Source organism: Arachis duranensis, chromosome 3, assembly GCF_000817695.3.
Source record: "Arachis duranensis cultivar V14167 chromosome 3, aradu.V14167.gnm2.J7QH, whole genome shotgun sequence".
Lineage (NCBI taxonomy): Eukaryota > Viridiplantae > Streptophyta > Magnoliopsida > Fabales > Fabaceae > Arachis > Arachis duranensis.
Genome location: NC_029774.3, coordinates 63,219,300 through 63,233,508, shown reverse-complemented (window position 1 = coordinate 63,233,508; position 14,209 = coordinate 63,219,300). Strand labels below are relative to the sequence as shown.

Here is a 14,209-nt window from a genome sequence, read left to right as displayed (position 1 = left end):
AAGCTCACACCTAAAGGTCGGACCTCGGACAAAGAGCAAGGAAGGCCCATCAAAAGGAACGCAGCCCAAACCTAAAGGCCGAAAAGGCCTGGAAAAGGCGGTTCCACAAAGATAGAGATAAACTCCCAAAGATAAGATAAGATAAGAATATCTTATCCAGGGAAGGTCACTGCCAACTACTATAAATACACTGGAGCACCCAGGTATGGCATTCATTCCAAATCTACATATATCTGCTTGGACCCATGCTAACTTAAGCATCGGAGTGTCATTGCAGGTACAACAACAAGAAACTCAAGTCCACAACATTTGAAGACGAGTATAGTGTCTTAGGACTTAGGTAACTTCTTGTTAAGAACCAATTGCTAAATCTCTCAACACACACTCACAAAATGTTTTGATGCACATCTTGCAATTCGATGCTAGCCAAATGGTTTAAAACTTGTTTTCAAAGGTACAAAATCATAGGAATTGACTCCAACAAGTTTGAGATCAATCTTAAGTATTTTGAAGTGATTTTAAGCCATTCTTTAAGGTTTGCATCGATGCACACTCATCTTGCATCGATGCAAAGCATGCAACGATTTGTTGCATCGATGCAAAGATGTTTGTATCGATGCAACCTAGCTGAAAATTCAAATTTCAGCTTCAAAGACACATTTGCATCGATGCAAAGTGTTATGCATCGATGCAAATAATTCAAAAACATAAAAAACGGCTAGTTTTGACATAAATGCTCCATCCCATTAATTTCCCAACGTTTCTAAGGTTTGGGGAATCTATGAATAGATGGATTGAAGCCTTATTTCACCAATTTTTGAGTATTTGGAAACTATCTTGTTCATATTCTTTCATTCTACACATTTTTTGAGAGAGCAATATCAATTGGTTCAGTAGTGCTAAACTTGTAATCATACACTTACTCATTTCATCTCAACAATTCTTTGAGAATTGTTTTCTTGTACACTTCGTAAATTGGAGTGTGATTTCCAAGGTTGAGTCAAGAGTTATAAACACTATAGTCGGTGAGGATACCAAAGAGGTATACTAAGTACTCAAGGCAAATCTTAGAGAAGGTATCTCTAAGTGGAGTGGGTTAGTATACGAGTGGTGATCATATACCGTGAGGTGTTAGAAACTAAGGACTCGGATTGTAAAAGGTTTTGCGCGAGCACCTTGAAGCTTGGCAATAGTGGAACTTCTCAATTGCGATTGAGAAAGAAAGTGGACGTAGGACAAGGATTGTGCCGAACCACTCTAAATAGCGTTTGCATCTCTCCAAACTCATCTCTTCAATATTATTGTCTTTTACCTTTGAGCAAATAAATTGTGATCGAAAAGTAGCTTCGTAAGTACTTAAGGAGTAGCTTAAGTCCGATTGGTGAAAAGCTTGATCAATTTATTTGAGTTGGTGTCTATTGGAAAGTAAAAGCTCCTTATAAATGCTTAGCAATTGAGTTAAGCTCTTGGAAAAATACTAGTACAATAACGCTTTTGTATATTGTCTTTAAATTTATCAAAAGATTCATTGTTGTTGCATTACTCAATTCACCCCCCCTCTTGAGTAATTGTGCATAGGTTCTACATTAAGGGTGTGGAGCTCTGCTGTACCTCGAGTTTTAATGCAAGTACTTCTATTTTTTATTCAATTCGACTTATTCTTGTTCTAAGATATTCATTGCACTTCAACTTGATGAATGTGATGATCCGTGACACTCATCATAATTCTCACCTATGCGTGACACTCATCATCATTCTCACCTATGAACGCGTGACTGACAACCACTTCCGTTCTACCTTAGACCGGGCGCATATCTCTTGGATTCCTTAATCAGAATCTTCGTGGTATAAGCTAGAATTGATGACGGCATTCATGGGAATCCGGAAAGTCTAACCTTGTCTGTGGTATTCCGAGTAGGATTCCGGGATTGAATGACTGTGACGAGCTTCAAACTCGCGATTGCTAGGCGTGATGACAAACGCAAAAGAATCAAGGGATTCTATTCCAACATGATCGAGAACCGTCAGATGATTAGTCGTGCTGTGACAGAGCATTTGGACCATTTTCACTGAGACGATGGGATATAGCCATTGACAATGGTGATGCCCTACATACAGCTTGCCATAGAAAGGAGTGACAAAAATGGGATAAAAGCAGTAAGAAAGTAGAGATTCAGAAGGAACACAGCACCTCCATACACCTATCTGAAATTCCCACCATTGAATTACATGAGTAACTCTATCTTTATTTTCTGTTTAAATTTATTATTATTATTTTTAAATCCAATAATCTCTTAATATAGTTGAATCTGCCTGACTGGAATTTACAAGATGACCATAGCTTGCTTCATACCAACAATCTCTGTGGGATCGACCCTTACTCACGTAAGGTATTACTTGGACGACCCAGTACACTTGCTGGTTATTTGTACGGAGTTGTGACAAAGTGTGATTTATGTTTGAGAGCACCAAGTCTTTGGAGCCATTGTAGATGATCACAATTTCGTCCACCAGTAACCCATAGTTGGACCATTTTCACTGAGAGGATGGGAGGTAGTCGTTGACAACAGTGAAGCCCGAACATACAGCTTGCCATGGAAAGGAGTATGAATGATGGAATGAAGACAGTAGGAAAGCAGAGATTCAGAAGGAATGACGCATCTCCATACGCTTATCTGAAATTCCCACCAATGAATAATATAAGTATCTCTATCTTTATTTTATGTTTTATTTATATTTTAATTATCAAAATCCCATAACCATTTGAATTCGCCTGACTGAGATTTACAAGATGCCCATAGCTTGCTTCAAGCCGACAATCTCCGTGGGATCGACCCTTACTCACGTAAGGTATTACTTGGACGACCCAGTGCACTTGCTGGTTAGTTGTACGAGTTGTGAAAAGTGATTTACAATTTTGTGCACCATGTTTTTGGCGCCGTTGCTGGGGATTGTTCGAGTTTGGACAACTGACGGTTCATCTTGTTGCTTAGATAAGGTATTTTTCTTTTTATTTTGTTCTTCAGAATTTTTAAGAATGAATTCTAGAGTTTCAGGTGATGCTTTTATCATCACAGGAGCTAGTTGATTCCCATCAATTTGGCTGTTGTATGCAATGTCTTGCTGAAGCTTGGTTGGCCATGTCTAATCTTTTTAGCCCGAAGCTTTAGCTTAACATTGCATGATTCCTGGAATTCTTATTAAAAAATTTGAGTTTCTTATTTTCTTTTCCAAAAATAATTTTTGAAAAAAATACAAAAAAATTAAAAAAAATCATAAAATCAAAAATATTTTGTGTTTCTTATTTGAGTCTAGTGTCAATTTCTAAGTTTGGTGTCAATTGCATATTTTTATTTTTCTTGCAAATTTTTCGAAAATTCATGCATTGCATTCTTCATGATCTTCAAGTTGTTCTTAATGAGTCTCCTTGTTTGATCTTCATATTTTCTTGTTTTGTCTTTTGATGTTTTTCATATGCATTTTTGAATTCATAGTGTCTAAACATGAAAAATCTCTAAGTTTGGTGTCTTACATGTTTTTCTTTTCTTGAAAATTTTTCAAAAATAAGTTCTTAGTGTTCATCTTGACATTCATAGTGTTCTTGCATGCATCATTTGTTTTAATCCAAAATTTTTATGTGTTGAGTCATTTTGTGGTTTTTCTCTTTCCTCATTAAATTCAAAAAAAAATTATCTTTTCCTTATTTCACTCATAAATTTCGAAATCTTTGGGTTGACTTAGTCAAAATTTTAAAATAAGTTTTTCTTGTTAGTCAAGTCAAGATTTCAATTTCAAAAATTTAACTTTTCAAAATCTTTTTCAAAATCAAATCTTTTTCATTTTTTTCCTTAGTTTTTCGAAAATTTTCAAAAATCTTTTTCAAAACTTTTCAAAATCTTTTTCCTATTTTTACCTCATATTTTTCGAAATTAATACTAACAATTAATGTTTTGATTCAAAAATTTCAAGTTTGTTACTTTCTTGTTAAGAAAGATTCAAACTTTAAATTTAGACTCATATCTTTGAATTTCTTGTTACTCAAGTCTTCAAATTTTAAAAATCAAATTTTTTTCAAAAAAATTGTTTTTCAATCATATCTTTTTAAAAATCAAATTTTCTTCAACCATATCTTTTCAATCATATCTTTTTAAAATCAAATCTTTTTCAATCATATCTTTTTAAAACCTTAATTTCAAAATATCTTTTTCTAACTTCTTATCTTTTCAAAATTAATTTCAAAATCTTTTTCAAAATCACCTAACCACTTTTCCACCTTTAATTTTCAAAAATCGCTAACCATTTTTCAAAAATAATTTTCGAAATTCTCTCCCTCTCATCTCTTTCTATTTATTTTATTTATCTACTAACACTTATCTTCTACTCATAATTTGAACCTTCTCTTATCTCTGTGTTCGTATTTTTCTTCCTCTCTCTTTTCATCCTTCTATTCTTCTTCTCTTCTACTCATATAAAGGAATCTCTATACTGTGACATAGAGGATTCCTCTTCTTTTCTGTTCTCTTTTTTTTCATATGAGCAGGAGCAAAGACAAGAACATTCTTATTGAAGCTTACCCTGAACCTAAAAGGACTCTGAAGAAGAAGCTAAGAGAAGCTAAAGCACAACAATCAAGAGAAAACCTTACATAGAATCCCGAAAAAGAAGTAATGGCCAAACTTAACAACAATAACAACACAAGGAAGATGCTTGGTGACTTCACTGCACCAAATTCCAACTTCCATGGAAGAAGCATCTCAATCCCTGCCATTGGAGCAAACAATTTTGAGCTAAAGCCTCAATTAGTTTCTCTGATGCAACAGAATTGCAAGTTTTATGGACTTCCATCAGAAGATCCTTTTTCCGTTCTTAACTGAATTCTTGCAGATCTGTGATACTGTTAAGACCAATGGAGTTGATCCCGAGGTCTATAAGCTTGTGCTTTTCCCTTTTGCTGTAAGAGACAGAGCTAGAATATGGTTGGGCTCTCAACCTAGAGATAGCCTGAACTCTTGGGATAAGCTGGTCACGGCTTTCTTAGCCAAATTCTTTCCTCCTCAAAAGCTGAGCAAGCTTAGAGTGGATGTTCAAACCTTTAAGCAAAAAGAAGGTGAATCCATCTATGAAGCTTGGGAAAGATACAAGCAACTGACCAAAAAGTGTCCTTCTAACATGCTCTCAGAATGGACCATCCTGGATATATTCTATGATGTTTTGTCTGAATTGTCTATGATGTCATTGGACTATTCTGTAGGTGGATCTATTCACCTAAAGAAAATGCCTGCAGAAGCTCAGGAACTCATTGAAATGGTTGCAAATAACCATTTCATGTACACCTCTGAAAGGAATCCTGTGAATAATGGAACGCCTCAGAAGAAGGGAGTTCTTGAAATTGATGCTCTGAATGCCATATTGGCTCAGAACAAACTGTTGACTCAGCAAGTCAATATGATTTCTCAGAGTCTGAATGGATTGCAAGCTGCATCCAACAGTACTAAAGAAGCATCTTCTAAAGAAGAAGCTTATGATCCTGAAAATCCTGCAATGGCAAAAGTGAATTACATGGGTGAAGCCTATGAAAACACCTATAATCCCTCGTGGAGAAATCATCCAAATTTCTCATGGAAGGATCAACAAAAGCCTCAACAAGGCTTTCATAATAATAATGGTGGAAGAAACAGGTTTAGCAATGGCAAGCCTTTTCCATCATCCTCTCAGCAACAGATAAAGAATTCTCAGTAGAACCCATCTAGCTTAGCAAATATAGTCTCTGATCTATCTAAGGCCACTCTCAGTTTCATGAATGAAACAAGGTCCTCCATCAGAAACTTGGAGGCATAAGTGGGTCAGCTGAGTAAAAGGGTTACTGAAACTCCTCCTAGCACTCTCCCAAGCAATACAGAAGAGAATCCCAAAAGAGAGTGCAAGGCCATAACTGTGACCAACATGGCCGAACCTGGAGAGAGTGAAAAGGCAGTGATTCCTAGTGAGGAAGGCCTCAGGGAATGTCCACTGGACATTAAGGAGTACCCCAATGAGGAACCAAAGGAATCTGAGGCTCATACAAAGACCACAGAGATTCTATTGAACTTCCTTTTACCTTTCATGAGCTCTGATGACTATTCATCTTCTGAAGAAGATGAAGATATTGCTGAAGGGCAAGTTGCCCAATATTTAGGAGCAATCATGAAGCTGAATGCCAAGCTATTTGGTAATGAGACTTGGGAGGATGAACCTCCATTGCTCATTAATGAACTGAATACATGGGTTCAGCACACTTTACCTTAAAAGAAACAGGATCCAGGTAAATTCTTAATACCCTGTACCATAGGCACCATGACCTTTGAGAAGGCTCTGTGTGACCTAGGGTCAGGTATTAACCTCATGCCATTCTCTGTAATTTTTTAGGTACAAGCTGCAAGAATCTCACTAGAGATGGCAAACAAATAAATGAAACAGGCTTATGGACTAGTAGAGGACGTGCTAGTAAAGGTTGAAGGCCTTTACATCCCTGCTGATTTTATAATCCTAGACACTGGGAAAGAGGAGGATGAATCCATCATCCTTGGCAGACCTTTTCTTGCCACAGCAAAAGCTGTGATTGATGTTGACAGAGGAGAGTTGGTTCTTTAATTGAATGAGGACTACCTTGTATTCAAGACTCAAGGTTCTCCTTCTGTACACATAGAGAAGAAGCATGAAAAGCTTCTATCAATACAGAGTCAAACAAAACCCCCATATTCAAACTCTAAGTTTGGTGTTGGGAGGCCACAACCAAGCTCTAAGTTTGGAGTTGAGAGGCCACAACCATGCTCTGATTATCTGTGAGGCTCCATGAGAGCCCACTGTCAAGCTATTGACATTAAAGAGGCACTTATTGGGAGGCAACCCAATTTTTAGTTATCTATGTTGAAATTCCATTATTATTCTATATTTTCTTTAGGTTGATGATAATGTGGAGTCACAAAAATAACTACAAAAAAAATCAAAGCAAAATCAAAAACAGCATAAAAAAATAGCACACCCTGGAGGATGAACTTACTGGCATTTAAATGCCAGTAAGAGTAGCAGAATGGGCATTAAACGCCCAGTCTGGCACCATTTTGGGTGTTTAATGCCAGAAATGGGTACCAGACTAGCGTTTAATGCCAGAAACAGGCTACAGCTTGGCGTTAAACACCAGAAAAGGTATAAAAGCTGGCGTTTAACGCCAGAAACAGGCAGCAGTCTAGCATTAAACGCCAGAATTGCACTCTAAGGACGTTTTGCACGCGTAAATGGAGCAGGGATGAGAAGTCCTTGATCCCTCAGGATCTGTGGACCCCACAAGATCCCCACACAAGAATATGATAAATGTGATGATCAAGTGACACTCATCACCATTCTCACCTATGAACGCGTGTCTGACAACCACTTCCGTTCTACCTGAAAACAAGCTTGAATGTATATCTCTTGGATTCCTGGTTCACGACGCATGGTTGCCTCTCCTGATAACAGAGCCTTCTATTCCGTGAGATAAGAGTCTTCATGGTATAAGCTAGAATCAATTGGCAGCGTTCATGAGATCCAGAAAGCCTAAACCTTGTCTGTGGTATTTTGAGTAGGATCTGGGATGGGATGACTGTGAGAGCTTCAAACTCATGACTGTTGGGTGTAGTGACAGACGCAAAAGGATCACAGGATCCTATTCCAACACAAGTGAGAACCGACATATGATTAGCCCTACGTAACCCGTAGTTGGACCATTTTCACTGAGAGGACGGGAGATAGCTATTGACAACGGTGAAGTCCGAACATACAGCTTGCCATGAAAAGGAGTATGAATGATTGAATGAAGATAGTAGGAAAGCAGAGATTCAGAAGGAATGAGGCATCTCCATACGCTTATCTGAAATTCCCACCAATGAATTACATAAGTATCTCTATCTTTATTTTATTATGTTTTATTTATCTTTTAATTATCAAAATCCCATAACCATTTGAATCTGCCTGACTGTGATTTACAAGATGACCATAGATTGCTTCAAGCTGACAATCTCCATGGGATCGACCCTTACTCACGTAAGGTATTACTTGGCTGACCCAGTGCACTTGCTGGTTAGTTGTACGAGTTGTAAAAAGTGTGATTTACAATTTCGTGCACCAAATGTCCACTTCAGGGCTTCAGGATATCAACAATCTTCCCGTCCTCAACTGTCTTAAGAGCACCCACTTGAGAAAGATCGAGGTCGGGAGCCAGCACAGCGACCTGAAGCTTAATTCCTTCCTCAGTCAGCTTCACGGCTTCCTGGGCCCCTTTGGCAAGCTCTTTATTCTTCTTCTTCAAGGCAGCCATCTTCTGACGAGTAGCCTCGACCGAGCCCTCCGCCAACTTCAGCTTTTCCTCTAATTCCTCAACTTTTTTCTTAGCTGCAGTAGCCTCACCATGAGAGGCATTCAAATCTTTCATCAAGGCAAGGTTCCGATCCACCAGCCTGTTTATCTCCTTGGCATCCTCCTCAGCCTTCTTCTCCTGCTCAGACAACTTCATCTTGAGAGACTCCTCCAGAGATCTCGAATCTGTCAAGTCTTTTTGGGAGTCCCGAAGCTTCACTTCCATAGCATGATAATTCCCCAAGACAGGCTCCACCTTCTTGGCAATAGTTGCTGCTCGAAGAAGGCTGCAATAGATCCACCTCACCTGCCCAGAAATATCGGCATCACGGAAAAACTCGTCGGTGCCATGGAGTAACTGGGATTCAATAAAGCCCCCAGCATCGAAGTTTTTCTCCATAACTGAAAGTGTCTTCCCGGAATCATGTTTCCTTTTCTTAGGGTTGCTGACAAACTTCAAGTCCTCACCAAACCCTAGATCCTCCTCATCAAAGGAAACTTTCGCCTCCACACTTGGGTTCCCCGAGGTGTTCTCAGGAGGGACCTTAACCCTCTCCAGCTGACCTTGGACGGCCCCATCAACCCGACCACTACTTTCCCGGACATCTCCCTAGTCTTGACTCGCCGAAGGAGTCGCCGAGGAATCGTTACCACCTTTGTCATCCCCTTGGATGAGGCTCATCAGGTCAGCCAGGGTTTTCTTCCCACCAGCCATGGAAACTACAAGCAAAAAGACAAAGGTATAAGTAAAAGAAGAGCAAAGTGCTAAAAATGCAAAAAAGTAAAAAAACTTACCAACATACGACCGACCGGCCTCCCGGTCCCCCATAACCATGCGAGGGTTAAGGTTTCTCTTGCCAAAAATTGCCAACAAGATATCAGCAATGTTACGATCTTCTGAACTCAACCAATCATAAGAAATTTTTATCAGATAATTTGATCCCACCCCGAAACTCCAATAAGTCGGGATCCGCCTCTCCCCCTTGGCAGTAAGCCATAAGGGTTGATGACCTTCAATGGGCCTAACCTTGAAAAAAGTATACTTGAAGCAATGGTAGGAATCCTCAAAAAGGCCAAAAATCCTACGACCTTGTTGGGCCCTAAAAGACATATATCCCTTTTTCGCCTTCCCCTGGCGAGAAGGGTTCGTGAGAAGAAAGAGGTAGAGGAAAACATTTACAGAAGTCGGAAGCTCTAGATATTCACAAACCATCTCGAAGCATAGGATGGCAGCCTAGCTGTTTGGGTGCAATTGTGATGGAGCAACATCACAACGATTCAACAAACCCATGACGAAAGGGGAGAAGGGCAAACGAACCCCCAAAGTCATGAACATGGGTTCATAAACCCACAACCAGTCGGCAACTCGTGGAGCTGCCAAGTTCTTCTGACGGACACGCTCCCGAGCTGTAGGAACATAAGCTTGGTAAAACGCCTCCTCGGGACCACCCCCGCATAAGAGCCCTGCCTGGCGCAAATCCTGAAGGCCCTCCTTCGTGACCTTGGAATGGATGTCCCTTACGTCGGAAGACACCCAAGCGTAATGATCAACGAAGTCGGCTAGCGGTCGCTGAGCCTGATTCGGAAGAACGAGGCACTCGGCTATACCTATAGTGGGGGAACCACTCAGTCAGAACGGGAGATCGGGAACCCATAAAGCAGCAAAAGCAAATTAAAAACTCCTCAAATCACCCCCTACGTTAACCCAACACTAACCCAGAACCTAAAGCAAAACCCCAGGAAAACCCAGTGGCGCCCCCTCTAAAAGGAAAAAAGAAAGCAAGAACAGACAAAACCCTGGCATGCATACGAAAAATGCACAAAAAAGAACATGCAAAAACCAAGAGGAAGAAGCAACCAAAAGGGGGGAAAACCATAAAAACAATGTACCAGAAATGTAGAATCCGTAAAATGATGAGAAGTAACGAAGGATCCGAGAGAGAGAAGGGGCACCAGAAGCAGGAAGAAAATCAAGACAGCAGGAGAGGGAAGCAGAAAATAGCAGCGGCGCAAGAGAGCAGGAAGAATAGAAGAAGGAAAATGGAATTATGAGGGGGTTACAAAGCAAAAATAGGGAAAAAGCATAACCACCGAGGAAGAGGGCCAAAAGGTAGGGGCATATTCGCCATTTCATCCAAAATTTTAAATCAATGAAACGATGGGCATTTAATGCCCAGTGCGGAAGCCAAGAAGGTGGCATCGAGAAACGGGATGACCACGCGTGAGAAACACGAAACGCCACCAATGAGCTCACGAGAAGAAGAACACACCCCGTCTCGGCGAGTAAGACAAACACGCCTAGCCCCGAGCACCAAAACTCGAAGCTGGCGCGTTGGGGGCACTGCTACAGACCGCCGAGTCCAGCCCACTAGCCGTCAGATCGGGGCACCACCTCTGACCTAGGCCCAAGGCACCCCTCACAAAAAGAGAGTCTGACGAGTCGGGTCCTAGAACGCCCGACCCAGGGCATACCCGACTTACCATCCGTACGACCCAGGATACCGGTCGGGCCGGTACCTTCGGATCATGACTCGAAGCCCCGACCCGGTGTCTGGATTGACTTGCCCTTCTCACGTGGATTACGACAGTTCATGGAAGCTTCTTGGGCAGTGGGCTAGGTCATTCTCAGGGCCCGCCCCGCACAGTATAAAAGGGAAGAGGTCAGCTCTCCCCCCAAGTTACGTAACACCTAATTCGGCTACCACATCGTACAGACACTGATTTGATCGTCGAAATGTCCTTGCAGGTGGCCACCCCATCCTTCACACCGCCTCCGGCGTCACTGGCTCGCATCTTTATCATCACTCCACGTCAGCTCAGGGTCTCACTCGCTCCTCTACTCATCACTACCTGTCCCGTCGAGTACCCGAGATTTTCAGGTAACAAACATATTCCTTACTACTAGACATTCTTGTAATCAATACTTAATATTTTCTTTTATGATTTGATTTTTATATTTAAGAATACAATAGAGACTAATAATAATTATAAAGAACGGTAATGATAATTTGTATTAAATGAGTTAATTGTAATTGATTTTTTATTTTTGTTAAGTCATTTATCATCATTCAATGGAGATACAAAACCTAAAGCTACCCTAATATGATTTTGTTTCCATTAATTCAATTATTTTCATTCAAAATTCACAACTCTAATACCATTGCAAGCACAATTAGAAATTTAGAATAGGCAAAGGAATTTTACAAGAAGTCATCTTTATCATTGCAAATAGTATGACAATTGAATTTGACCTTAATACGGTACTTATGGTAGAAGATGCTGATGAAGAATTTGAACAACAGACGGACTCACTCGACGAGGTTGTTGTCAGTCAACCAATTTTTGAGAATATGAAAAACCACACTAGTTTTGATGAGGTATGGTAATAAACCGATTTTTTTTTGTTTTTATGTGTATTTATAATTATATTGTACTACTATGTTCATACACATAACATTCATACGTTCATATACATAACATCCATAATTACATACAACTAACATCTAAAAATTAAATTAATGTTTATTAGATATTACATCCATACACATATCACTTTTTAGTTATTGCATAGGTAACTATAAAGTTAACACAAATGTTTTTAAATTTTATCATAATTGAATTTAAAAAAATGTCAAATTCTTAAATTAATTTATTCAATTGATAAATTTACTCATAACATCCATAAATTCATACACATAACATGCATAATTTCATATTAATAACATCCATAATTTATACTCATAATATTCATAATTTCATACCTATGATGTCTATAATTAATAAATTTTTATAATTAATATTATCAAATTTTAAACTATGCATTTTATTGTATTCTTTAAATTATCTCATATGTGCAATATATGTAAAATATAAGTTATATAATAGAAGTTGTTAAAAATTTTTAATTTAACTTTCATAATTTTTGTAGAGAATTATTGCATTTAATGGATAATAATGTGATTGAGACATGTTGGAGATTTGATTCGAGAGAAACTGAAATTGATTTTTTGGAAAGAACGTTAATGACTCCAAACATGCAGTAAAATGGTAGGTAATAAGGAGGATAAGTGATAAGGAGGTGTATGTCACTTGCTTATCAAGAGAATGAAAATTTTTACATGACATTTTTATGTTGTAATTATTATTTGGCTACCTAGCATCACTCAATTAATTATGTAACGTCACGTTATTAAAAATAACTTTCATTGACTTCATAAATGATTAAAAATAACTTTCATTGACTTCATAAATGATTAAAGACGAATGTAATTATATGACTGTGTAATATATTTTATACTATTAGTACATCAAAATTACGCAAAGATAATAAGATCTAAGGAACTAGCCTCAAACTCTAAGATGAAATATGACTCTCAACTTCGATGATTGGCATTCAGGTTTTCTAGCCTCTAACGGATATTTCGTCAGTTCTAATTAGAATTCACTTAGAAAAATATTTGGCAAAATACAACAATGTAATGGATAAATGCACATACTACTACTACAATGACATTAAATTTATACAAGTTGGTTTTTTCTTCTTCAATGATTCAGTATTCAAATTGTCATCTTACAATAATGAACAAATGAACTTGGTGCCTCAGCAAACAATAACATAAAAAGCCTTGTGCTGAAAGTTAAAAAATTGGCCTTTATTTTTCACCAAGAAATTGAAAAACAATATACCTCCCACGTCATTTACTAAATCAACTGTTGAAACAATTTTGCACCTTTTCTTTATCGTTTTCAGTGCCATCTAACTAGCTGCAAGATGCGATATTGGCATCAGGTATATGAGCAAAAACAATAGAGAAAGGGGCAACCGTTATAGGCTCTGATGGGTTCACATACAGAGGCTCCAAAGTGGGGATCTCATTATCCGTGTTTACCGTTAGAGTCTTCCCATTTAGAACCATGACTTGGCTATGTATGTTCCTATCCTGTGGAGTTAGATGGTATTCTTCTCTTGATTTTTCATTCGCACTTTGCAGAGGTATTGCCATAAGTTCTGAATTAATAGACATCTTTCTGTGCCTAAAAATATTGGCGTTACTCAATGACACTTCGGCCACTACGGTTGTGCTGTTGTCCAGATTGATCAACAGTACTGTGATCCCTCCCTGAAACATCAGAGTAGTAAATAATATTTTTACTGATTACTACCTCTCTTAAGTGTCATTTTTGGAAGAATTTAGTTACAATTTGTTAAATAAGCCTGAAAAATGACACATCAAAGTGAATAGAGAAAGTAAAATGTAACAACTTGATAATTACTGTAATTATGACACGAAATTAGACTCACGGATTGCTTTGCACAGTGGGCATATGCTCTTATTTTGTTTGTTCCAGAGAAAGTTGTTGACAGTACATGTCTTCCCATGAGTCGGTGCCAAAGAAGAGCACTGCAGAGAAAAAGAAAAAACCTTATCATGTAAATGTTATAACTTACAATGCAGTCCTTGATGTTGTTGGATTCAAGATGCGGTTCTTTTTCCAAGGCAGCCAACAAACGATACATCAATTAATTAATGAACAAATCTAAGTTCATACCAGTTCAAGTATATAAAACTAAAAAATAATACTTTTATACTCGACTTTTCTTGTACACTATATTAACTCGCTCCTCTTGACCATTTGATTGGGTTGGTGGGACCTAGTTGATTAGGTCTCACACCCCATCTAATGGGAGGAGAGTTAGTTGACTTGTGTACGTGGAAGAGTGAATACATGTAACACATAAGATCATATGCCGGCCAAACCATATAATCCATAGGGGAATTTCCATAGTTACATTGTTCAATCATAAAAAATTTTGCTGCACATTCTTCGACGTAGGACG

At 38.5% G+C, this 14,209-nt stretch overlaps 1 protein-coding gene and 1 non-coding gene across 2 annotated transcripts in view; both read right to left on the bottom strand.

The window, feature by feature from the left end:
* Positions 1-5,067: 5,067 nt before the first annotated feature.
* Positions 5,068-5,171, bottom strand: LOC127746435 (small nucleolar RNA R71). Its single transcript, XR_008008054.1, has one exon. It is a non-coding gene; the product is annotated as a small nucleolar RNA R71 (small nucleolar RNA).
* Positions 5,172-12,846: 7,675 nt separating this feature from the next.
* Positions 12,847-14,209, bottom strand: part of LOC107479641 (heparanase-like protein 3) — a 4,074-nt gene continuing 2,711 nt past the window's right edge. Inside the window, exons 8-9 of the mRNA XM_052258601.1 lie at positions 13,673-13,776; positions 12,847-13,490 (exon numbers count right to left, since the gene is read on the bottom strand). Of these exons, the coding sequence (XP_052114561.1) occupies positions 13,131-13,490; positions 13,673-13,776 (464 nt within the window). The 3' untranslated portion in view covers positions 12,847-13,130. The remainder of the gene's footprint in view (positions 13,491-13,672; positions 13,777-14,209) is intronic.